The sequence below is a fragment of the Empidonax traillii genome, unplaced genomic scaffold, assembly GCF_003031625.1.
Source record: "Empidonax traillii isolate 1590-97213 ecotype Southwest subspecies unplaced genomic scaffold, ASM303162v1 scaffold275:size1536655, whole genome shotgun sequence".
In the NCBI taxonomy this organism is placed as follows: Eukaryota; Metazoa; Chordata; class Aves; order Passeriformes; family Tyrannidae; genus Empidonax; species Empidonax traillii.
This window is the reverse complement of record NW_020955468.1, coordinates 987,258-1,013,277: the sequence shown is the minus strand read 5'-3', so window position 1 is coordinate 1,013,277 and position 26,020 is coordinate 987,258. Positions and strand designations below refer to the sequence as shown.

At 42.1% G+C, this 26,020-nt stretch overlaps 1 protein-coding gene across 5 annotated transcripts in view; it reads left to right on the top strand.

Annotated features, from left to right (window-relative positions):
- The first annotated feature begins 8,241 nt into the window (after window positions 1-8,241).
- PPP1R21 (protein phosphatase 1 regulatory subunit 21) overlaps window positions 8,242-26,020 on the top strand; it is a 35,304-nt gene continuing 17,525 nt past the window's right edge. For 3 of the 5 annotated variants that reach the window (XM_027889923.1, XM_027889920.1, XM_027889919.1), the window contains exons 1-9: window positions 8,242-8,327; window positions 10,913-10,981; window positions 11,371-11,517; window positions 13,438-13,539; window positions 14,230-14,394; window positions 14,495-14,553; window positions 16,931-17,025; window positions 19,242-19,294; window positions 24,311-24,460. In XM_027889923.1, the coding sequence (XP_027745724.1) occupies window positions 8,265-8,327; window positions 10,913-10,981; window positions 11,371-11,517; window positions 13,438-13,539; window positions 14,230-14,394; window positions 14,495-14,553; window positions 16,931-17,025; window positions 19,242-19,294; window positions 24,311-24,460 (903 nt within the window). In that variant the 5' untranslated portion in view covers window positions 8,242-8,264. Of the gene's footprint in view, window positions 8,328-9,541; window positions 9,842-10,912; window positions 11,033-11,370; window positions 11,518-13,437; window positions 13,540-14,229; window positions 14,395-14,494; window positions 14,554-16,930; window positions 17,026-19,241; window positions 19,295-24,310; window positions 24,461-26,020 lie in introns of those variants that run through there. The other 2 variants (XM_027889921.1, XM_027889922.1) reach the window with 2 other exon arrangements.

The window sequence follows — 26,020 nt, the reverse complement described above, 5'->3', positions numbered from 1 at the left end:
GCCTCTGAGATGGCAAAGCAATATCACCTCTGCTTGAATTTTCAGTCTTTGGGTCAGTTGGATTTCTTCTCTCTTTTCTTCTAGAAGGCTCTCCTGAAAGCTGATTGCTCTTACCATTATAAACTACTTAGAGCTAATGTAAAATTATTAACTGCTGTCCGCCAGTGTTAGTTTAAACAGGTCTTCGTTAAACACCAGTGTGTTTGTTTTCCTATTGCATCAGTACAAAAGCAATCATTTCCCTCCTTAGACTCTTGACTTATTAAACAAACCAAGACTATTTGTTTTCCTTTTGGAAGACATGATCTTCATTCCTCTAAACCACTTTTCTGTACATCAATTCCAGTTTTAATTCAGCCTGCCAGCACGTGCATGAGAAGAGTGAAAACCACCCTTCTCGAGTGCTTTTCTTTGAAATCTGGCCTTAATAAGTCCCTGCCTTTGCAGCACTCTTGGCTGTATGTCCTAGGCTTGGCATGGCCTTTACCCTGTCACATGCAGTTGACTAATCCTGTTATCAACTAATATGTCCTTATCTTTGTTCTGCTCCATCACTGCCAAGTGGTGAGGCCCCAGTCAGCATAAAAAGTTCTTAGTTCATGACCTGGAAGTTGATTTAATGAGATCTGTCATGATCCTGACTCTCTCTGATCCCTCCTGGTAACCTTCCTGCTCACCAGGGGCTCCTTTTTAATGCAGCCTGTCCCAAAAAAGGAAGAAGGTCTGTGCTCTTTCAATGATCAGAGAAGGACATTCTGTAACTTAAAACTAGGTATGTCTACCTCGTGCTGCTTTTATGCTGGTTGCTATAATCTCCTTTTCCATGGTATCTTGACTGTGCAAGCCTTAATGGTCAGCATACTAGCTTGGACTGAAGACCCAGTTTCTGTATCCAAAGACACTGGTAGGAGTTAAGCATTTGAATATTTTTGTGCCTAGAAATGCAGGTTGGTCCCTATCAGACCAGAAGCACTCACACTTATGTGCTCTGAAGTTGGCAGGCAGGCACTCAGAAAAATTCTGTAGATGCCTGTATGGACCTTTAACATAGCATCGCTTCGAAAAAAAGATATTTTGCCTCAAAGGCTTTTTTTAAATTTAATTAACTTGGTATCTTGATTTCTTACTAAGATCCAGTAGGTTCCCAGTTGTTTTAAATGCTAAAATTAGCAAAGTAAATTTCCAGTTATTTTCAGTAAGGGTACATTTTATTCTCTCATAAGCTTTGTGCGTGTTTTCTGAACTGCTGATGGAGGTTTCCATGCTCTGAATACAGTCAGAGCTCCCCAAATAGCAGCCTGCATTTTGCATTGCTTTTGGTACTGAGGAATTTGAAAAGATGACAAATCCACCTGTTGAGTTTGGCTGTGTTGTGCTGGCTGACACAACCTGCCCTTTCACACAGACTCTGCGAGCCCTTTCGTGGGCCAGGTAAGGTATAGGCAGAGCTGAGCCCTTCCAAAACAAAAGATGTTTCCTTAAATCTCTGAGTGGCTACACAATTCTGGGTGTGATTGTGGTGGATGCTACCTTAAAATATGATGCTGTCGTGCTGCATGATGTCACCTTGACCCAATCATAACCCATTTTCTGTGAGCATGATGTTAACTCCCCAGAGAAGCATCTGCTGAGTGACAGCAGCATCCCATGCAGCCGTTGCTAAGCAACAAGATTCGGCTTTCAGCAGGATCTAATTTTAAAGAATTTAACCCTAGATCTGTCAAGGTTCATTATTTCCGATGTGGTTGTTAATCCCTACTTGTTCGTGGTGTCCAACTTCACAGATACCGCAATCCTCGCAGTGTTGCTGTTTTGTTTATTGTACATAATGTCTCATAAAAAGAGGGGAAGCCCAAGTGCCCCAGGTAGAGCTGAGTACCAAATTTCCTTCTAGCACCGACCCATACACAGAAATATGGGATGCAACTAGAGGTGAAAATCGTTCACTGTTCTGTGAATCTTCCTTTCTTTGCTGGCTTTGTGCAAGTGGCTCATCCCTGCTTTCCTTCTAAGGAATGCTGGATTTCAAGTGAATGGATGCTAGTGGATGGGAAGCTGGCAATAACAATTAAGCTTCAATTTTTAGTAATATTACGTATCCTGTTGTTTCTTGCTGAATTTCATTTAGGTCAAGAAGCTTGCCATATTGTTTATGGCCATTCAACAAAAGCGGATGTAATTTTGAAATTTAAGGGTTTTTTAATACCACAAAACTCTATCTCTTAAATTATTAAAAAGAATATTTACAGATTATTATGAAGTCCTAGAGAGAGAATTTTTGTTCACAGGTTTTTTTGGGGGGAGGGGATTATTTTTTATTTGGTTTGTTGTTTGTTTTTTGTTGTTTTGTTTGTTGTTGTCAGGTTTTTTATAGTTATCTACCTTTCATTTCTTTCTAAAATGTAAAGGCCCGGAAGCCTATTCACATATTTTACAAAAACAAACAAACAAACAAACAAAAACCCAACAAAAACTTCTGACCAACTGTGTCACTCTGTGATTAATTACTACACACATCCCTGTAAGTGCATTCAATGCTACCTTCTTAACGGTATGTGATATCTCACTCAGCTGAAATAACTGCTTTTACTGGTCAGTATCATAGCCACAAAAAAAAAAAAAAAAAAAAAAAAACAAAACAAAACACTGAGAACTGCACAACTCCCCTGCCCCCAAAATGCAGTCTAATAAAAAAAAAAAAAAGTATTCATAGTTTTAAAAACATTAATATAGTTTATTTCAGTCTCATAAAGCCCCCTAAGATTCTTCCTTCTTCCATTATTAGGATTCAAAATGAACGCTGTGTTGCTCCTCATGTTGTTTCTCCTTCCCGGTTCATACTAATCCACTAAGACAAACCTGTCCCCAACAAGGCACTTTTTCCAGTAATCTGTTTATTGGAATACTCCCCTTCTGCCTTTCAATCCTCCTGAGGTATTTCCCCTTCCACTGCTTCCAGTTCCCTTTCCCACCGGGCTGGTGCTGTACAAATAACTGTTTATCACTGTCTCCTTTGTGGTGGTGTGGCTTCTCCCTGTGCTTTGTCAGTGAGGAACCCTGCCCACATCTCCTCCATCCCTCTGCTTTTTCCATGACAGCCTTTGCACATCAAAGACCTGCCTTTAGCCCTTTCCGAAAGCCCAAATTATTTCCAGAGGCACCACAATATTTTTAAAAATTAAAAAAAAAAAAAAATCATGAATGGTAATGGTTCTGATAAAAATGTTTCCTAAACTACTGGCAAATCTTTCAGATCTCTCTCCTTTCTCTGCTCACGTGTCTGGATATGAGAAAATCAAGGCAAACCCACGTCATCTTTGCTTTGGATAACAGCTCCTGTTTTTTGTGGATGTTACTTGCATGGGTGACTTGGGACTTCTTTCCGAGGCTCACAGGTCTGTGTCCACAACTGGTGTATGTGAAAGAGCATCCACTTCTCACTGTACGATCTTCACAATGCTCCTCAATTCAGTCTTCTCTCTTTCTCTATGAAATCAGGCAATTTGTCTCTCAGAATTTAATGTATATGGCTTTTATTTTTCTTTCTCCAGCAAACATGCAAGACTGTGGAATCTGAGTGCAGGCAGTTTGAGCTGGGCCAAGGTTTCTCACCCGTGGCTCCTGCAAGTGTGAAGAAAATCAAGGAATGAGGCTGTAGATGATGTGTTGACCTTCAACAAAAGATGGTAGAGCTGGGGAAGATGTTTCATTTCCCCGGAAGAGGGGTAATTCCACACTCATAAACAAAAGTAAGAATCAAACCTTTTTAGCTGTTACTAAGTTCTGCTGTTTTATGGAGTATCAGGATTTGCTGTGCAGGTACAGACGCTCCTGCTGTTGCACTCAGGGCTGGTACGTGTTGTGCCCAAGTGGAACGTGAGCTGCAAAATTCAGCTCTGACTTATCGCAGGCAGCTGCCAGCTCAGTTTTTCCATCTTCTCGTTCTCGGCAATTTCTTACTGTACAAAGGCACCGCTCCCTCGGCCTTGCACACACCCTATAGATGACTCAAGCTATTTATCCTATGGGCTGGGAAGGGACGTGAGAGAGAAAGACTTGTTCTCATTTCTATTTTTAACTGCTATGGAAATACTGAAATTATGATAATGAACATAATAATTATTAAAATAAACTCTTCTGTGAAGTGCATATCTCTACATGCATATACTTTTTTTTTTAATACTTGGCTTTTTTTTTTTTTTTACTTTTATCAGCACAATCAGACTTTGAAGAGGTGAAAGGTTACATATAACAAGCAGTTTGTTAGAGTCACCACGAGAAATAACGAGCCTGTATTGTGAGCACATATCCTGCTGTTCGTACTTGCCGTTGCTACGATAACAGAAACAAAACACCAGTTTAGGGTGTTTGCAGCTTCCGAGGATGTGGTTTATGTGCTGCCTGTGATAGTCTGATGACTGAAGATGGCTCCCTTCCAATCATTTTTGAATTTTTGTCTGTCTCTTAGAAACCCTTTTGTTGTGAATACTTGTAAGCATGTAAGTGATGACAATGGAGTTTATTTTTGCAAGGCACAGGAAACATTCTGGATAATTTGAAATATTATTCTTTGTTTATTTCTTTACCTGCACCTATTCATGGTGTCTGTGAGCACAAGTTCTGACTAATCGGATAGAGGGGGAGGCACTGTTTGAGCAGGGAAGGGAGGATAAACGAGCTTGAAAATAGGACATTTTGAAACAATCACTGTAATTCTTAAATAGATTAGCTGTCTTGAAACATCATCTAAAATTCAACACCCATTATAGTAGCTGCTGAGCACATAAAGAAGGAAAGCACAGCCTCTATTACACTGCCTACCCTTTGCTCTCCGTTCTCCCTCATGAAAACCAACAGGACAAACAAAAATGCCATGACCCTCGTAAAAGGGATTTCTTTGCTTGACACATCATGTTTCAGCTTGCATTAAGTTCTGCTGCCACAACCTGTGCTTATATTCATGTGGATGGGTTTGCAGAAGGTGGTGTTTTGGGGGTCCCGTGGCCAACACTCGACACTGTCTGGCATTCCACTCCCATGACCTCTCTCACTCCGAAGTTCTGCCAACAGGGTCAGTCCTTTGCAATCAGTGAGTCATTCCCTATGACACCGGCGGCTGCCACATCTGCTTTGTGGCTCTGGGAGGCAGAGCCTGGACAACCTTGATCTCCAGGGAGAGAGGAGAATTAAGAACGTGCTTGCGAGGAAACAGAACAAGACAGACATTTTTTCACAGCTGAAGTTTGGGGAAGTACCACTGCAGCTGCAATGGCAAATCAAAAGGACGAATCTGAGAATTTCCTGTGAGAAAGTTAAAAAAAACCCACCAGCAAACAAACCACATAACTTCTGTCACCTGTATGTTTGGGGAGCTTTGTCTGAAGCTGTTCACCAAGTAGCACCATAGAGCAGTGATAAATTACAACACTGCGTGTTCCTAGCATTATAGGGACTCCAGGATCCATGAGAAACTGGGCAAGAGGCAGTACCACTTTAAAATACCAGAGGCTGGCCTGATGCTTAAATGCACTGAGGTAGAGCTGTTCTGATGAGCCTAAAAATCCCACAGTCAGCTCTCAGCCTTAAAGCAATAAAAGCACACAGTTTTTGATTCACTCCATTCACTCGTGTTTTAAAAAACTGGCACCACCTCCTATGACCTATCTTGCCACTCTGGATGGATGCAGGCAAATAAATTCTGTGCTCCTCCACTCTGAATGCTCGCTGCCCAGTCAGAAACACTGTTGTTGTCAGTGGGAAAGCAATTCATTCTGCTACAACTAGGCACTGTAATTCTCTGAGCTCTCTCTCCCAGCTTTCAGCTGTGAAACCTCTCTGCTAGCGTCCACTGCACACACAGAAGGATAAAATTGTATCACAGAAGCATCTTTGAATGCAGCACAAACAGGAGTATGGTGTCTTGCAAAGTGTGTTCAAAGTATTTCAACATAACATTTCATGAAAGACACACCCTAGAAAATACAAACCTAAAAATACAGGTTGGAATCAATTGTAAAGGCTTTTAATAATTGTCCAGTATAAAATTTATTGCATGTAATTTACTACATGTAAGGACAGACCATGGAAGGCATGCTGCTGTTAATCCCGATGTACTGAACAACAATTCCAAACTCCATTTACTTTGCTAATAACTGCTGTAGGGAATGCAAAATGGAGTGGAAGTAGTAGTATATTGTGGCTGTAATTGTTAAAAACTAGAGCTTCCTGATTTCTTATCCCAGTATTGCTATTTTAGCTCTTCTGGTCAAGCAGATGAGTAATGACTATTTGTTTTGCTTATTTCCCCTTTCAGACTTCCTAAAAATGCGCAGTGCTGTTGTTGCCACTATGGATCAGCAACATGTCCTCCAACAGCAAGACTTCCTGTGGAGATACAAACATATTTACTAATCTGGTCACCATATCATATTTAGGGCTTGCCAACTCCACTACTGTAATAAGCAGAAGAATAGCACACACACCATCAAGCCTAAGGAAAAAGATTAAGCTTCCATTACAGGCACCTACTATCTACTCCTACTTAAAGGGGAACAAAGACAAAAGGAGGGAAGAAAATGATGATTTAGCGCCTCTAGCACTACCCACTACTGAGGAAGGGCTGTGAAGACACTGTGCTGAAATCAAGTGGAAAAAATGATACCATGGAAACTGAACAAAAATAATAATTTTCTGTTACATCTCTATCCTAGACCAGGAAGCCCTTAACCTGCAAATTACCAGATGCTCAGCTGGTGAAATCTCATCACATTTTTGCCTTATTATTTTCCTTACACATCTGTTTCCAGTCATTTTCAGAAACAAAATCCTGCATTGGCTGAGTATCTGGCAGGCCCAAACACACCTATTATGATATTTTCAGTTTCTGCTCGAGGAGTGCTGATGGCATATACACATTTAAACGTTTGGCAAATCTGAGGATAAAGAAGAAGCAAATAGAAGATAATTAGCAGAGCCTCAGCAATCTCTAAAGGAGGATGGCTGAATGCTGGAGCCATCAAAGGTGGCTCTGAAACAAACTCCTGCACGTGGAGGCATCAGAGAAGGACCCCTCCTCCCCAGAAAACATGGGGTGCAGATACTCCAAATCGCAGAATCTTTAGGGTTGGAAGGTGCCTCTGGAGATCATCCAGCCCAACCCCCGCCAAGGCAGGGTCACCTGGAGAAAGTGACACAGAGATGCATCCAGGTGGGTTCTGAACATCTCCTAGAGAGGGAGACTCCACGACCTCCCTGGGCAGCCTGTCCCAGTGCTCTCCCACCCTCAGTTGAAGAAGTTCTTCCTCATGCTGAGGTGGAACTCCTTGTGTTTTAGTCTATGGCCATCGCTCCTCCACCCCTCACTGGGGACCACCAAAAAAAGTCTGGCACCGTCCTCTTAACAGCCGCCTTTGAGGTATTTAAATGTGTTGATAGATCCGGTCTCAGCGATCTCTGAGACCATGGAATTGAGCTCCTGCACCCTGGGAGCAAACCGAGAGCACCGCAGTGACACGGGACTGCCCGAGTTCCCTTCACTGGGATAAAATGCATTTATGCAGTATCTCCTCCAACACGGATGTGAGGGCTGAACGGTGCAGGAAGAGCAGAGCGCTGGACTGACACGCACTGTGAGCCACGAGCGGTGCCTCGACCGCCTTTTGTCCCGTTTCCTCCCCCGCGGATCCGCCAAACCCGCGTTTCCCGTGCCCGCGGTGCTCGGCCCGGGGCTCCCCCTGGTGACAGCGCTGCCCGGGCCGGGGACCCGCGAGATCTGCAGGGACGGCGGGGCACCACCGGAGCGCTGCCCGCCGCTCCCCGCGTCGCGACAGTCGCGACATAACCCCCCGCTCCCGCCCCAAGGCCGGGCTTAGTGGGCGGGGGGGGGCTCATTGCCATGGCAACGGGGGGCGCCTCGCCGGCGTCACGTGACCCTGCCCTGCGCGGCCCCTCCTCCCTCCGCGCCGCCATCTCTTGGAAGTTGCGTCAAGATGGCGGCGGCGCCGGTGGGGTGAAAAGCTCCGCCCCCCGCTCCTCGGCGTGATGACGTTATCGCGCTCTCTCACCGCCTGAACCCGGAAGTGCGTCTGCCCATTGGCGGGCGTGCGGCGGGGCCGGCCCAGCCGAGCCGAGACCAGCCCAGCCCAGCCCAGCCCGGCCCAGCCCGGCCCGGCCTTTCCGAACCGAAGCGAACCGGGCCGAGCCCAGCCCAGCCCAGCCTTTCCGAACCGGGCCAAGCCCAGCCCAGCGCACCCACGGCGGCGGGGATGGCGGCGGGCGCGGCGGAGCTGCAGGGCAAGTACCAGAAGTTGGCCCAGGAGTACTCCAAGGTACGAGGCAGCGGAGCCCCGCCACGGGGCTGCCCCGGTGGTGCCACCCTGCCCGAGGGCCCGGAGCCCTCGGCGCTGGTTCCTGTGGCGGCGCGGGGGGTTTGGGGCCCAGAGATGCCTCCCGGGGGTGAGGCAGGGGCGGACCCGCGCGGAGCAGGGTTTGGATTTGCCGGTGCCGGGGGAACGCGGCGAGGAGCGGAGCGGCCTCGGCTGCAGAACATCCTGGAATACAAATAGCGGGCTCGGCTGTGCCAGGGAAGCGAAAGTGGCCGTGTTTTCCCTTGCTCTGCACTTCCCAGTTGGGTGCCAGGCTCGGTCTTGGTCTTGTACCTCACCCGTGCGAATGGGCTGTGATGGGAGTTCAGCGGTGTCGGTGGTGTTTGTAGTGTCTTGGAAGTGAGGGCACTGGATTCCACACTTGTACCTGTTCCCATTGCTCTACCACAGGTGACTTTCTGGTGCCGCTTAGCACAGTGTTTGCGCAGACGTGCAGCCCGTGGTGGAGAATGCCTTTCCTTTCCAAGGTGCCTGAGATGCTCTTTGAAATAGTGGAGTTCTTCATTCTTTCTTCTTAACTAAAAGGAAGAGGAGAGGGTTTTGAATGGCACGGTCCTTCAACAGCCTTGGGGAGGAAAGCATCATTGTGTAGTCCAGCATCAGAGTGACAGGCACAAGGTGCTTGACTGTATATGCTACAGAACCGTGTGTCTTTAATTACTATTCTTCTTGAAAATGCTGTTAAAACCCCCCTGTATCCAGTCTAAATTGCTCACAGATACCTATTTCTCTAATGTTTCCACAAAATCGTTTTAAGAAAACTTAATTCACTGTGCGGCTTTGTTGGTCCCAGAGTCCCTATTTCTTGTTGCTTTATACAGTGGGGTCTGCTATGCCTTGGAAATTAAAGGTTGCTGAGGATAAGGTAATTCAGGGATTTTGGTGCTTGATTCCTGAATGAAACTTCAAAATGTGGATCCTCTTTCTTTTATTATCATGGCATCCAAAAAGCTTTCTTTGACCTTCACCGTGCTCTTCTCAGCCTGGGATGTTTCGCTGGTTCTTTGCGGGAGCTGTTTTTTTCATCTCATCCCATTTCTTGTGCAATGCGGGTCGTCGTGGGAGTCCCCTCTGCAGACACCTCTTCTCTGTGTGTACACGGTCAGTTGTTCAGTTGGCTGCTTGTTGTGTGCAGGTGGAAACAGAGGGTAGCCTTGGGAAGCTGTTTGCCTGCTTGACAGGCTCAAGGAGTGCCAGGGAAAGTACCTGCCATTGGATTGCTTTCCCTCCCGGTTCGCGGAGCAGTCCAGGAGAAGGATGAGGTGAAGAAGAGAATCTGAAAACACACAAGTTGCAGCTTCTGGCTCTCTCCTGCAGCTCTCATGAAGGAGCAGTGAAAAGGCTCTTTCAGTTTGTGGCAGCCCGTGGGGGGATCACCCTTCAGCTTGGGTATCCGTGAAGAGTTCATCCACTGCAGCTGACGTGGTCCTGTGTTAATAGCTGTGGCAGAACAACAGGTGTGGAAAACTACTGCACTGCTTTTTCTTGCTAGGGGAAACCCTGTGCTTGGAAGTCTTTCTGTGGTATTCTTGGCAGTTTCTTCTCTTGCCTTTGTGATGCCTGAGCAGCACAGTGGGAATACTACAGGGGAAAGGCCTGTGCTTGGCAGTGCCAGCTGACCTCTGACCTTTCAAATACATCAGCCATCAGACTGAAACCATCAGCCATTGCTGTTTTGCACTGAATCTTGCCTGTTATGCATCTGACAGGGCTATTCCCAAACACCATACAAACCCTTTTAATTTATATCTGCAACAGCTGGACTCAGACATGCCAAACGAATACAAACTGCCGTTGAAGATACCAAGACTCAAGCAATTATCAAGGAATGGGAAGATGGAACTGTGGGTATCCTCATTGCTGCAGGGTAGAGGTACTCTGTGAAGTGACTGGGAAATAGATTTCTCGAGTATCACTTTTCACTGTAGTGATTTTAGCTCAGATTTGTGGACTATATAAATAAGGGCTTTTCTCTCTATGCTTTTTATGCATTTCCATGTCAGGCTCATCATCTGTTGGGCAGATCATCTCTGGAGGATCTGCTGCCAGAGGTAGTAAGTATTTTTGCATTAGAGTATAGTTAAGCTCCTCTTGAATTGATACAAACATGGACTTTATGAGCCCTGCTTATGTTCCAGAACTGGTTATGAACAGTTTTGGGAGGGGAGAGACAGGAATAGCACTGAATGTGACCAAGAACTTGAGCAGTAAAGGAAGACGTTGCAACTTTTTCATATTTATTCACTGTTCTTCAAGCTTTCACTGCATTTAGGTTACTAATCTTAAAAGGTATTTATTAAGTAAGAATTATGGTCTATTTGACCAAAATATTCAAGTGGTAAAGTAACTTTCTGTTTCTTGGCAATTAAGGATATGAATTGGATAGTTTTTTTCCAACCTGGTACCACTGCTATCTACCTGAAAAGAATACATGAAAAAGCATTCATATCTGGTGGTCTTCAGGGAGAACACAGTGCTCTTATTTATTCCATTGTCTTGCACAGTTACTGGCATCTCTTATTTTTCAGCTTCGAGCTCAGAACCAAGTACTGAAAAAAGGAGTTGTAGATGAGCAAGCAAACTCTGCTTCACTGAAGGTAATCTTTAAAACCTGCTCATGTCAGATGTATAAAGCTGTGGCAAAATAGGTAAACAGGAGTACTTTTTACTCAAAATTACTGTAATTAAGAGAATAAAGAAGGAACTTGATTTCCTAGAAGAATTTCTGTTTAGCAACTAGTCTTTATAGTTCTCTGTAAGTGCTGGCTTTGTAATAGTGGAAGGTTGCTTCTTGATGATTAGCCTAGAGAATGAAGTACCTACTTGAATGTGATCTGTGGGCAGCTCAAGGAAGTGAAATCTGGTTTTCAGTTTAAAAATTATACTTTTTTGCCTCTTTTTATAATTTGTTCTCCTTTTTTTAATGTGATGCTACTTATTAAAAGTGAGTGTGGAAGTTTTAAAAATAAATTTTTTGTTCCTTCAGGAGCAACTGAAGATGAAGGATCAATCACTGAGAAAGCTGCAACAAGAAATGGACAGCTTGACCTTTAGAAATCAGCAGCTTGCCAAACGGGTGGAGTTACTTCAGGATGAACTGGCATTAAGTGAAGCCAGGGGCAAAAAGAGCAAGGTATGTGCTAAAGGCAAAAAAACTTGCTTAGCAGGTGTCTGCTCCTCACTTGTCAGTGCCTTATCCTTTAGTGAAAATACCCATAAAACAGGTATTAATGCATATAATATGTGCTAAGTAGTTCTCTGTTCGTCTAGTCTGTCATCTGATACTGAATTACTATATCCCTTTTTGGATATTTATTAAGTGTTCAAACAGCTGGGAAATATCTTGGAGCTCTGTGATTAGTCAACTGCTATGAAGAAGGCTGACCACTCCTCATTTCATATACCCACCTCCTTGCTTTGTAATTTTGATGCTGATGATTAACTCTTCAGTCTGTGGTTGTAGCTTGTGAATCTTGTCAGATGCTCTGAAATCTCAATCTTTAGCTAGTGTTCCTTATGCATTTCAGAATAACAGACAAATTTCAGTTCTGTGATCTTTCTCTGCCAAAATGCTTGCTGATTAAACCTGGTAATACCATATTCTGAGATCAACTGTGCCTTCTGTAGGTAACAGCACAATTCCGGGGTGGTGTGCTTGGACTTAACTAGTTGTCAAGCACCTCTTGCCAACTTCCTTATGAGGAAATCCCTCTTAATTGCTGTCATCTTTTCTTTTTGGTTAGCTCTCCATATGCTGAAGCTATCAAACCTGACATTAAAGAAATCTTTCAACTTATTAGTAATACAGTTGTCTTCCTTACTTTTTCCCTAAACTTTTGTCTATTTTTCTGCTCTCCAGTTCCTTGACAGGCATAGTACTTCTGACTGCATTATTCATGCACCATAGTAGGTCATTCTTCTAAATGTAGTTTGACCCTTCAGTTCTTTTATTTCATATTATGTAAATCATTGTTTCACTAGATGTGTTTCCAAATTTTGAAGGATGTCACCCTATCTTGAGTAGCTTTACTAAACCATCGCTACTGAGTTTCTTTCAACTGTCAGAATGCGCAGCTTTTTTTTTTTTTTTTTTTTTAAGGAAGTGTACTATCTTTTAAATATGTTCCCTTTAGTTTTACCTACAGGGCCTCACCAAGTACTTACATACTAAATTCCATGTTACCCTTACTTCGGTGACTTGTCATCAGGAGACCATGTAAATTGCATCTAAAATTAATTAGATTAAGATTCAGATAGGTATATCTGCATCAGAGTGCACTGCTTGTAGAAGGAAGAGAACATGTGCCCATCTCAGATGTAGTTCACAGGCTGGCATCAAATGCAGATGTGGCTTAGCTGACCTGTCTGTCCTGAGCACTTGAAGTTTGGTGTTAAGTTTAAATTTGAGGAGTCTCCCTTTTTTTTTGGTGATGATGCTACCATTCTTCATCAGTGTGGTAAAGCAGAGCAGCACCATGGAATTCACTGGTGGTCTCTGGGTCTTTTGGATTAAATGGGTGAAAAATGAAGAGACAGTTGGCAGAGAGATGTCTGTACTCTCAGGGGGGTTGGTGGGCAGGGAGCACCCCGTGATTTCCAGTGCCACCTTGTGCTGTAGCCTGCTGAGACCAGCCTGGCTCACACTTGGACACTTGCTGGGGGCAGATGTACCTTACTCACAGCTGCCCAACCAAATGAGCCTCTGTGCATAGGGTTTTGTGTTGCTGACTGCATGGAATTGTGCAGGATTCCAATGAATTCAGGTGGGCAGCTGCCCGTAGGACTGGTTCTGTTGTGTGAATGTGACATCTGAGTAGGGGCTGTCAACACTCAGTGTTGTACCACTGTGCAGTAACAACAGTGTGAAGGAAAGAGTGCTGCTTTTAGGCTTGTGCTGTGGCCAACATGACTACCTTTTGGTATATTAGTCAGTGGAGGCAGGATATGTGCTCATGTGCCTCTTTTGGGAATTAGCAGTGGGAATGTTCTCACATACCTGGGGATGGGCTTTGGGATGTCCCCAGAGCCAATGAGGGTATTTTCTTTCTTCTAGAAAAGTGTGGAATCCTCATCTCAGTTGAGTCAAGAACAGAAAAGTGTCTTCAATGAAGATCTTCAGAAGAAAATAGAAGAGAATGAACGACTACATATACTGGTGAGTGAAACTTTTTTAACCTTTTTTTTTTCAATCAGAAAACTGATCACACAAAGACAGGGAAAGTAAAATGCTGTCTGAAAACTAGTGGGTTTAGAGGCTTAGTTGTATGCAAAACAGTAGATTAGATCAGATAACTTGTTTATAAAGATGTTCACTGGGCAAATAAAAAAGTATTTTTACTTCAGATTCTCAAGACAGTATGTGGAGTCATTCACATAATACATATTTTCTCACTTAGATTTTTAACTTTTTGGTTACAGCTACTGTACTGAAAATAGGTTGGTACTGAGTAGAAATCTATTATTAATTCACTAACTGTTTCAGAATTGCTTTTAAGTTGAAGATATTTTCTGCAAGTTGTTGTAATTAAGTCAGGAATTACTTTACCAAAATGGAATGCATTTCAGTTAAGAAAACTTGAAAAAAACTTGTGGCTGAAGTTCAGTTTTTCAGGTGTCTGCTATTAGTCAGCAATATATTTAAGGAGTCCTTGGTAGTACTACAAAACTTGTTTTTAATAAAGTACTTTGTTCCTGAATCTTTTCTAAGCAAATAAACTAAAATTTCTATTTGTCTGAGAACTAGCAATTATTAACCCGAACTGGCTAATGAGGTCGGTGTAACTCACAGGACTGGATTCAATAATAACGTGAAGATTTCTTAAGAGCTTTCCTTTTCCTCCTCTAGTTCTTTGAAGCAGATGAGCAGCACAAACGTTTAGAAGCGGAGCTGAGAACCAGACTTGAGGTTTTGGAAATTGATGCTGCCCAGCACCAAGCTGTGGTGGACAGTTTAACGAAGAAATACACAGATGCCATAGAAAAGCTGCAGAATGATAAAGCCAAATTAGAAGTAAGGAGCTTTTCCTCTTACTTGCAAGTTTGAAAAGTTTTGAAATGCAATGTCTTGCTGTGTCAGTACTTACATTGTGAGATTATCTTCTTGCATAAAGATCAAGTCTCAGACACTAGAAAGAGAAGCTAAGGACTGTAGGCTTCGAACTGAAGAATGGTAAGTGTTTTTATTTAATATGAAAATTCAATTGAAAAAAATACCTGCTGTAAAACATTAACTGGATTATTTTTAGTAATTATTTTTAATCATTTTAATAATACCTTTAAAGAAAGGGGGAGAAAAAAAATACTTTGATGAAACTCAAATGATAGTTTGAAGACAAGCCTGACCTGTGCAGGTCAACCCCCTTTTTCTTTAGCTGTGTATGGAATGAGACCATTCCACAAATTTTGCTTTCAGTAGTAGCAGTTTTGTCTCCAGGCTGTTTTAAGTAGCAGGGATGTTGATGAAAGCTTGACAAATTTATTTGTATTGGGAAGCTATAGAAAGTAAAGTACTTGAATGAAACACAGATCTGTGAGTTTGTAAAAACTACTTCTGAAAACAAAGCTTGGTTAAGGAACACTGAGATAACTGACTGAAAAGATTCAAAAATCCCCCTCCACTGCAAAAGCTTTTTGAACAATTGTTTTTGTTTCAGGCACAACATTCTCAGCTAGAATATTTTAAAGTTTTTGTTGAAGAATTATATTGTTAGTTTTGGAATACTTTCATTGCCTTGAACACAAGTTGTAGAAAATGGGAAGTTGAGGACTGTGGCCCAAATCAAATTAGGGTGCATTTCTCTGAAGTTCATTTTTAAGGTGCATTTTATATGTGCAGTATAGTTCTTTAATCTAATGAGTAAGATGCATAGTGAATTTTCAGATGCAGAGTTCCTTCTTTCACCTGGTAACCTTGAAGTATGTATTTTAATTATTTTGATAGATCCGAAGATACTTGAATCCAATAACTCTCCTCTAATACAGGTCAGGGTTTCACTAAAAATCACTTGTGAAAGAGGATGAAAGCTGTGTTTTGCTGCCGTTTGCTTTTTTTGTGGTGTTTGAAAATCTGTAGTTTTAATCTGCAACTATTCAGCTCAGACCTTGTCTATCACATTCTATGATGACTGGGTAATTAATGTCATTGTAAGAAATTGTCCCTACTATTTAAGAAGGGAAGCTTTTAAAAATAATAAAACCTGACACCTCTTAATTTTAAATACTGAAATCAGTATCTGTTGAGCACATGACAGAATATGTCTCTGAGAATACTGCTCTTCTGTTTTCCTCACTCTTTCAGAGGAAGAGATCCATTTGCCTCTGACACCCACTCTTTCTTAAGAAAAGCCAGGGCATGTGAGACTTGATAGCCTGCATGCCTTGAAAATTTAAGGGCAGAATGTAAAACAAAACATATCATACTACTTGTTTATCATTCCTTTATAGTACAAAAAGGAAACATCTGTACATTTGCAGTTTGTCTTTATTTTCTATCATGCCCAACACTACTGTAGTACATGCTGTACCGTTTCTATGCAATTTTGGAGCTGCTTTCCAAGAAAAATGTTTGTTAATGTGCATGAGCTACTTATTGACTAGTTTCTTCCTATATTGCTTGTCTATTTTGGATTATTTTTCCTTGTTAGTCCTGATAAATTTCTGTGTATCAAATATTATAAAAAAGGAAAAAACTGTCACTTTGACACCTTCCCCCCCTCCCCCTCCACTATATGTGCAGGAGTTCTAGATGTCAAACAGGAAGCAAAACAGTGAAGAATTTGGGGGCCTAAGTTGGGTAAGGTGTGGAATTTAGTCTGAATCAATATGCAGTGATCTTTGTTGAAATATGTATATAATGCTGGGATATGTTACTCTTCATCTCAGGAATCTAATTATCTTAGTAATCGTAATTACTTAGGTTCACATCTACATACGCAGTCAAACGCAAGTGAAGCAGATCTAGAGAAAAATCACTTTAGAGTGCATCAGAAGCATAATTGCCAATTCTTGTCAGAAGAGGCTGTATCATAGCAGTGTTTAAGTATGGGATTTTAAAGAGCTTCTTATGTATTTCAAATAGTGATGTGACATAGTTAACTGAATTATTGACAACTCATTACCTGCATATCAGAATAACACATCTGATATATAGTAACTTAATTTGAAGGCCCTTTCACATTCTCACTCAAATTCTAGTAGAAAAGAATGCCTTCCTATAGTTTATATAATATTTGCAGAATAGGAAAACAAGGTAAATTTCAACTCTGAAGTAAGTTGAACTTCTCAGGAATGGAACTTCTGATTTACAAGTTTATTGCATTTTTCACTGCATTTGTTAGGGATTAGAATACAATGTCGTTTATTAAATATGACAGAAAGGAGGACACATAATTCCTACTGTATTGTTTCTGTCTAATGGCTAGAAGGAGACGGATAGCTATACACTCAAGGGACGCTTATGGTGAGATATGGTGTTGGGGATCAGATGAAATTTTAAAGGTTTACCGTGTGTGTGTGTGTGGTTTTTCGTTTGTCTCTTTGTTATTTAGCCAGCAACAGCTAAAGAATCTTCAAGCAGCTTTGGGCAGTAGACTGGAAGAATCACTATGCATAATTAATGAAAAAGTACCTTTTAATGACACAAGTACGTATTGCCTTGGTCTGGGTTTCTTGTTTGATTTTTGGGTATCCATCTGGAGGAAGTACACCTTATGAATTAAAATGTATTAGCTGTAAGAAATGTTGGACATCTGAACAGACACTTGGAGGTAACTGTAGTAAGTATTCACAATTCTTGTCATAGTCTTGCTTACTAATCTGAAAATATTAAGCTTTTATATATATAATGGAAGTTAAAACTTTTGAAGTCTTTGAGTAATTTGCCACTTGTTTTGCTTATTATTAACAGAATATTGTAAAAGATGAAGGAACCCTGTCAATTTAATGGTTTCTCTGTAAAAAATAGTTCCTCATCTCAAAGAGTATTTTTTGACAGGATATATTCTCAAGTTGGAGTAAGGTGGGGATAAACTGGTAGCTGCAGAGATGTTGACTTAGAGGCATTGGATCAGCAATGATCTGTACTTAGTGGGAAATCTGTCAGTGTGTCTCAGTTCTGATCAGGAAACACCCAGACTTGTTCTTGTCTGTAGTTTGTCTCAGACTTGTTTGTCTTTTCAATTAAAAAAACCCTTTGAATTTGGGGATTTTTACCTGAAGCAGTGTTCCTTTCCAACTGCTGCTAGAAAAACTGAAGTGCAGAGGATACCATGATGAATTTAGGAATGCTCTTGCTGTGGTGCAAGGATGGGTTAGTATGTGCCAGGTCAGTGCTGTGCCCTGTATGCTTTCTAAATAGCTGAATGCAAGGTCGGGCAGGTACTGCTTGCACTCTTCTGGCAGGGACACCAGGAGGACCTGGAATAGTGAAAAAGCTGACAGTAGTGAAGGAGGAGCAGAGAAGTGAAACCAGGCTTTTGAGTTTCCTGTATATTTTACTGGTAACTTTTGCATTTTTCATTCACTGTAAAACTTGATGATGTTTTAAGTAGCCTTGGGTTCTCTAAAAGCTGATCTGGCAGGTGCTGCAGGGGTGAGCCTTCCAAGTTCTCCACTGGGTTGGCAGTTCAGTGAGTCTTGGCTTAGGAATACCAGATCATCTTCTCTTTAGGAAGTGTTGACTCCCATAGAGCACATCATGCTGAGGTGTTGGTGCCTTGAATTGATATCCTTTTCACTTCTTTCCTCTCACAAAGGTCACCTTGCCCAGCATCTACTGCCTGTTTCTATTTCTCTGGCTTCTTTAGCTCCATTTTTTTAAATAGATGGTTATCATTGTAGCAAATAATAACTTTGGACATAATTTATCTGGTCACTGAGCTGCTGTAGCATGTTTTTACTTGTGTGGAAAACACTACAAATAGTGGACAGATCTTTAGTGATAAGAGAATGAGAGGAAGTCAGGAGATGTTTGTTTGCTGTGGATTCCAGCTGTCTTCTTATAGGCTCTGTAGCTGGCTTTAGGTGTAACTACCAGCTGACTAGTTTCAGTAACAATCAAATGACTTCTCAACTGCTATGCATGATTTCCAGAGTAGAAAGATTTGGTAATTTCAGACAGAGTTTTTTGCCCTCTGAATATAACTACCTCTTCCCATGTGTTAATAACCAAATGTGAATGATGGAAAAGGAATAAAAAGCTGTAAGTTTCCTTTGAGTGCAAATTTTAAAGTGAAGTAGTTGTTCAGTTTCAATTGAGGATGGATGTGATCCCTTTTAAATCTATAAGACTTTGTAAGCTTTTCTGTAGGTACAAGTGTTCCTCTGTCTCTCTAAAAACTGTGCCTGCTTGTAGTTGAATAATCAATCTGGTTATTTCATGACTGGAGCAGAATGCTGAAATACATGGAGGGTACATCTTAGTCTAAATTATCAAGAATATACAGGAGCTTTTTTAGAAAATGTTCAAACCATTAAACAATAGATTAGTCTTACTTTGCACTCCCTGGAATGTAATTGAAATGTGAAGATAATCTTGAATTCTTTAAGTGTAATTTCTTTTAAAATATTTTTTCACTCTTGTTTGTCATGACTACTGTTCTTTGGGCAAGGGGATTCTGCTCGTGGCTATCGAATTCAGGACATTCAGATGATTAAATTTGATTTACAATTTTAAGTGAGAATATTTGGACCTACCTTATTGAAGTCAATTGTTTATATCTCTTTAGTTAATATTGCTTACATGAACTGTAAGATTACTGCAATGAAATTTTTTATTTTTTTTTTAAATCACTATATACCAGTAAGTCTCTTAAAAATCCCCACAATTTAATAAGTGCAAATTCAATTTTTGTCCTGTAGGGTCTAATCGATACAATGCTCTGAATGTACCGTTACACAACAGAAGATATCAGGTAAGCGCTTTTTGTGGTTTCGTATTCAACTTTCCACACAGATACTGAAATAAAACCAGTCATTTCAGTGACTGAAACAGAAGAAGATAGCCTACCTTACTGCTGTAATGATATTCTAAGGGCATTTCTGTCCACAGAGCCTCTGCACTTTTCCGAAGGTAGTGTATATTGTTCTTATGCCAAGGAGCCAAGTTGTCTGCTTACCTCACTAGAGCTAATCCATTGACTTCTGGCTCATGGTCACTGTAGGTATTAACTCAGATACCCCTTTCTAAAAAGAATGGCAAAAAGGTTTAATGCCTATGTCTTACTAAGGTTATATGAAATATCTTTTACTGTATCAACAGAATCACAGAGTCAGCCAGGTTGGAAAAGACCTCTGAGATCATGGAGTCCAAACTATGACCCAACACCACCCTATCAACTAGACCATGGCAATAAGTGCCACATCCAGTCTTTTCTTGAACACCTCCAGGGATGGTGATTCCATCACCTCCCTGGGCAGCCCATTCCAAGGTCTAATCACTCTCTCTGTAAAGAATTTCTCTCTAATGTCTAACCTAAATCTCCCGTGGCACAACTTAAGACCGTGCCATTTTGTCCTACTGCTGGTTGCCTGGGAGAAGAGACCGACGCCCATGTGGCTACAACCTCCTTTCAGGTAGCTGGAGAGTGATGAGGTTACCCCTGAGCCTCCTCTTCTCCAGACTAAACACCCCCATCTCCCTCAGCCTCTCCTCACAGGACTTGTGCTCAAGTCCCTTCACCAGCCTTGTTGCCCTTCGTTGGACACTCTCCAGCACCTCAATGTTCTCCTAAACTGAGGGGCCCAAAACTGGACACAGTACTCAAGGTGTTGCCTAACTAGTGCAAGTACAGTGCCTTGGTCCTGCTGGCCACACTGTTCCTGATGCAGGCCAGGATGCCATTGGCCTTCTTGGCCACCTGGGCACACTGCTGGCTCATGTTCAGCTTCCTGTCGATCCAGACTCCCAGGTCCTTTTCTACCTGGCTACTCTCCATCCACTCAGCCTGTAGCGCTGCAGGGGGTTGTTGTGGCCAAAGTGCAGGACCCGGCACTTGGCCTTGTTAAACATCATACCATTGGATTCAGCCCATTTATCCAGCCTGTCCAGGTCCCTCTTTAGAGCCCTCCTACCCTCTAGCAGATTGACACTTCCCCCCAACTTGGTGTCATCTGCAAATTTGCTAATGGTACACTCAATCCCCTCGTCCAGATCATCATTAGACGGGACTGGCCCCAGCACTGACCCCTGGGGGACACCCCTGGTGACCCCTGGGGGTCACCCCTGGTGACCGGCTACCAGCTGGATGCAGCCCCGTTCACCAGCACTCTCTGGGCCTGGCCCTCCAGCCAGTTCTTAACCCAACACAGAGTGCCCCTGTCCAAGCCCTGGGCTGCAGCTTTTCCAGGAGTGTGCTGTGGGAGATGGTGTCAAAGACTTTGCTGAAATCCAGGTACAGACATCCACAGCCTTCCCTTCATCCACCAGGCGGGTTATCTGGTGATAAAAGGAGATCAGGTTGGTCAGACAAACCTGCCCTTCCTAAGCCTGTGCTGGCTGGGTCTGATCCCTTTTCCATCCTGTAGGTGCCGTGTGATTGCACTCAGGATGATCTGCTCCATAACCTTAACAGGTACTGACTTCATGCTGACAGGCCTGGAGTTTCCTGGGTCTTCCTTCTGGCCCTTCTTGTGGATTGGCGTGACATTCACCAACTTCCAATCATCTGGGACCTCCCCAGTGAGCCAAGACTGTTGGTAAATGATGGAGAGCGGCTTGCTTGGTGAGCTCTTACACCAGCTCCCTCATCACTCTTGGGTGGATCCTATCTGGTCCCATAGACTTGTGAGGATCCAAGTCTAGCAGGTCACTATCTTCTTCTTCCTGGATAATGGAGGCTATTCAGCTTCCAGTCACTGTCTACCAGTTCCAGAAACCAGTTGTCCTGAAGACAACCTGTCTTCTTGTTAAAAACTGAGGTAAAGAAGGTGTTAAATACCTCAGCCTTATCCTCGTCTTTAGTAACTATGTTCCCCTCCATGTCGAACAAAGAATGGAGGTTTTCCTTGCCCCTCCTTTTGCTATTGATGTGTTTATAAAAACACTTCTTGTTGTCCTTGACAGAAGTGGCCAGATTAAGTTTAGATTGTGCTTTTGCCTCTCTAATTTTCTTTCAACATGACCTAACTACATTCCTAAACACTTCATGGGTTGCCTGCCCTTTTTGCCAAAGGCAATAGAGTCTCTTTTTTTCCTAATTTCCTGCAAAATCTCCCTGTTCAGCCAGGCTGGTCGTTTTCCCCACTGGCTCGCCTTTCGGCACATAGGGACAGCCTGCTCCTGTGCCTTCAAGATTTCTTTCTTGAAGTATGCCCATCCTTCCAGAACCCCTTTGTTTTTAAGGGCTGTTTCCCAAGGTACTCTCCAAACCAGCATCCACCGAAGTCTGCCCTCCAGAAGTAGAGGTTTTGTTGATGCCCTTCCTTACTTCACCAAGTATTGAAAACTCTCTCATTTTGTGGTCACTGTGCCTCAGATGGCCTCCAACCACCACCCACCAACACTTCTCTGCTTATAAACAGCAGGTCTAATGGGGCCCCAGCCCTGGTAGGTTCATTTATCAGTTGCAACAGAAAATTTTCCTCTATACACTCTAGGAATCTCCTAGACTACCTCTTCTCCACTGTGTGGAGTTTCCAGCAGACATCCAGCAGGTTAAATTCGTCCACAAGAGCAAGGGCTGGTGATCTTGAAACCTCCACCAGCTGCTTGTAGAATAATTCATCACCCTCTTCATCCTGGTTGGGTGGTCTATAACAGACTCCAACCAGGATGTCAGCCTTGTTGGCCCCCTGATTCTGATCCACAGGCACTCAACATTATTGTCACTGTCCTCAAGTTTTACAGAGTCAAGAGACTCTCCAACATACAGAGCCACCCCTACACCTCTCCTACCTTGCCTGTCCCTCCTGAAGAGTTTGTAGCCATCCCTGGCAGCACTCCAGTCATGCCGCTCATCCCACCACGTTTCTGTGATGGCGACTACCTCATTGCTTTCCTGCAGCACGATGGCTTCCAGCTCCTCTTGTTTGTCACCCATACTGCGTGCATTGGTGTACATGCACTTCAGCTGAGTTGTTGGTTTCACTCCTAACTCAGGCTTTCCACCCTCAGGTTCATCTCTGGAGAGCCTGGTTTCAATCCCTTCCTCCTTCAAACCTAGTTTAAAGCCCTCCTGATCAGCCCTGACAATTTATATGGTAGGGTTCTTTTGCCCTTGAGAGATAGGTGAAGCCCATCTGACTCTGGGCAAATTTTATGTTACCAAGTCTGCTAATGATCAAAAAAGCCAAAATTCTGCTGGTGGCACCAATCTTTTAGCCATGTATTCATAAGATGGGTTTTCCTGCTTCTCATTCATCCCTGCTACTGCAGGAATTGAGGCAAACACCACCTGTGCTCCTGTCCCATCAACTAGTGGACCTGAAGCCTTTAAGTCCTTTTTAATTGCCCTGGTACCTCTTTTATCAGTCTCATCACTGCCAACCTGTACTACCAGCAGTCAACCTGCAGTAAGCTAGAACTTGAACATTTAATTTTTGAAGTTGATTAAAACTGTGTTAGTTTAGAGGCCTTTTGTTGAGGTGAAAAAAAAAAAGGTAGGTTTGGTATCCTAAATTCCTTTTCCCTCAAACTGAGCTTTTTCGGTCAGTATTCAAAAATGAGCATTAATTTTCTGTGAACAGCTAAATATATTAAGGGTTTTTACAGTAGCAAATCAGATACCTGGATGCAGTCAAAATTTTCCTGTGTTGCTTCCACTGAGGATGGTCTCCACAGCAATGTGGTTTTTCTCTTTGCTTGTATGAGATGTCTTGAACTCACTCTAATGAATGCATTTGAATACCACTGCAGAAAGATTTCAAATGTTGCTTTCTCCATTCTTCAGAAGTGCCTATAAAGAGACCTTGTTCCTAATACATCTGCTGTGAGAACAGGTGTCCTGCTGTTCAGTTTGTGATGAAAGTTGCCTTAAATTTCAGGTTGTTGCTGCTGAGTTCCAAGAAAAATCTGAATAACTGCATGGAGAGTTTCTCCCTTTACTGTTTTCTGCTAGAATTATGTCAGTCTCATACTTTAAGATCTGCGGTCTTGAAAACGTTCCAGGACAGATTTTGATGACTGACTTTGCCAGTGAAGGCAAAATGCTGTTATATTAGCACAGGATGCAGTGTAAAGGACAGCAAAACAGTAATAGTGTCTGTTTTCCTTCTTTGCATAGCTAATTAACATACAGAAACTGAGTTTAATGAATACATTAATTACCACCATCCCAGATCCATAATCAAAATTGACTTGATTTAACAGTTCATTGAAGCATTAGGAATGCATCTCTGAAGGATAAGTCATTCTTGACTGAAATGTCATTCTAACCTTATTATCTCCTTCATAAGTCACGACAGACTGTGGTTTTTTTCTCTCTTGACTATGCTCCATTTCGGATTAATTTCTGGGATGCCTTTCTACTGTATTAAAGCCAGAGAACAGCCTTATTCATGAGCAAAAGCTCAGTTCTGTCCAGGGTGGGAGAATAAGAATTGAGTGTTACTGGTTAGAAAGCAGTCACCTTGAATTATGGGAGAAAACCTCATTGGTTTTTACTAAGTAAATTTAGGTTTCCTTGCAACCAGGTTGCTGTTGTCAGAGATGATTTCTGTAACTGTGTTGACCTGTAGTTGGAAAAATGAGGTAGAGGCAAAGCATCACTAGTTGTGTGAAATTCAGACATACAGTGTGCTCCTCTGTGTGGCATTGTAGTTTATGAATAAATTTTGAAAATTAAGTTAAAATAATTGCTGCTGCTTTTAGGCTGGAATAGTTACAAGAAAGAAATCACTAATAACAACTTTTTGTATCAAAATGCAGGGGTTTTTTTTAATATTTAAATAGATACATATCAAATAAGATACCTTTTTAACTGTCTTTACAGCTGAAGTTGCGAGACCTTGCTGGCAAGGCACTGGCTTTTGTTCAAGAACTCGTAACAGCTCTCTTGAATTTCCACACCTACACTGAGCAGAAGGTACAGATCTTTCCCATTGATTCTGCAACAGACACTATATCACCGTTAAATCAGAAGGTAAAGCTTACAGATTTCATCTACAGGTATATTCAATTATGTAGACTTTCATGAGTGATTAATCTTAGTCATGCAAACTTCTACCACTTTACTGGAATGCTGTGAGTGTGTTCCTGAGAGCCAGCCCCTCCTGCATGAGAAGTCTTTTCTGTTGGGTGAATTCTGGGAATGTGGGCAAAGGTATAGCTGCAGAGAATCTTTTTCCCCTGTGCCTCTGCTACAAGAAATATATGATAATCAAATCAAAGCTTTGCTTTTTAAATGCTAAACTGAAGTGCATTTGTTAAAAGTTCAGCTGACTTGTTTTAAAATAATAATACTCAAATACTGCACTGCTAAATGGAGCTTGTTTTAGCCAATGCACTGGGGCATGGGAGATGTTGAGACAGAATCTGGTTTTCTGTATAAAGTGTTTACCTTTAAGTAAACTGGATGGAAGGTAGACTTCTTAAGGAGAAAACCTGGACTCTGTTCCCTTATCAAAAAACCAACTTTATAATCTGATTTTGGGCTACTTGCAAAAAGATCTTTCCTATAAGTATGCTGAAGCTGCAAGTCTGTAAAGGATGTTGAAATCAATATGAAGAATCTGACCCATCTCTTTTAGCTCAACTCTGTGGGAAGGCTTTCTGAAAGTCATTCAGAGCTGTTCAGCTGCATATTTTGACTTTTTATGCCATGAGGCACGGAAAAGAACTTTGTGCACAAGGATTTGTGTGGAGATGCATATGTGTATGCTTTCGAATAAAATTGCATTAACATCAGAGTTGACTTCATAGTGTAAGTGGACCTATGTGGATTTAAGTTGCTAGATGACAGTATTTTGTGATTCAGACTTTAATGTCAATTTAGTAGTTGGTAGGGCTCAGACTTAAACTACTGAGATGAATGTGGTTTGCATTGACCAAATGGCTGCAATGCATATAGTGTCAATGGTAACTATCACAAAACTTTCTTGCTCTTGGGAAAACCTCCTTTTTATCTCTTTGCAGGTAACAAATATGCTTGTGAAGGTGTTTATCCACTAGAGAAACCCCATTCTATTTGCCTTCTCAGTCAGTCAAGAATACACTTTTACAGAGAGTCAGCATAGATATGAGCTTGAGAACATTTTCTTGCTTCTGCCACCAAATGCACTCAAAATGGCATCTCCTTCCTGGGAAAACTATGTGACTTTGTCGTCTTCCAAATGCTTTGGGCCAGGAACTGTGTCTCTTTGTTTCTATGGCCCAGTGTGGTGACTGGATTCTACAGACACTACTGCAGTTTACACCAAGGGAATAAAATCAAGTTGCTTAGACATCACTTCTCACTGATTATTTTCTTTTCCTCCCTAACATCCTTTGTTAACATTTCCTTGTTGCTTTTCAGCACAGCTGAAATATGCAACTTATTTAGAACCGTAGTTTGATTCTTTTCTGATAATTGACTCTGATTCAATAGTTCAGGCTTTGTTTTCATAATTATGTCTCTTTTAGTCTGTCCCATTGTGTATTCATGACCTAATTCCCTCAGTGCATGCTACTTCTCAGGTCTCTTGCTGTGACTGTCCAGTGGTCT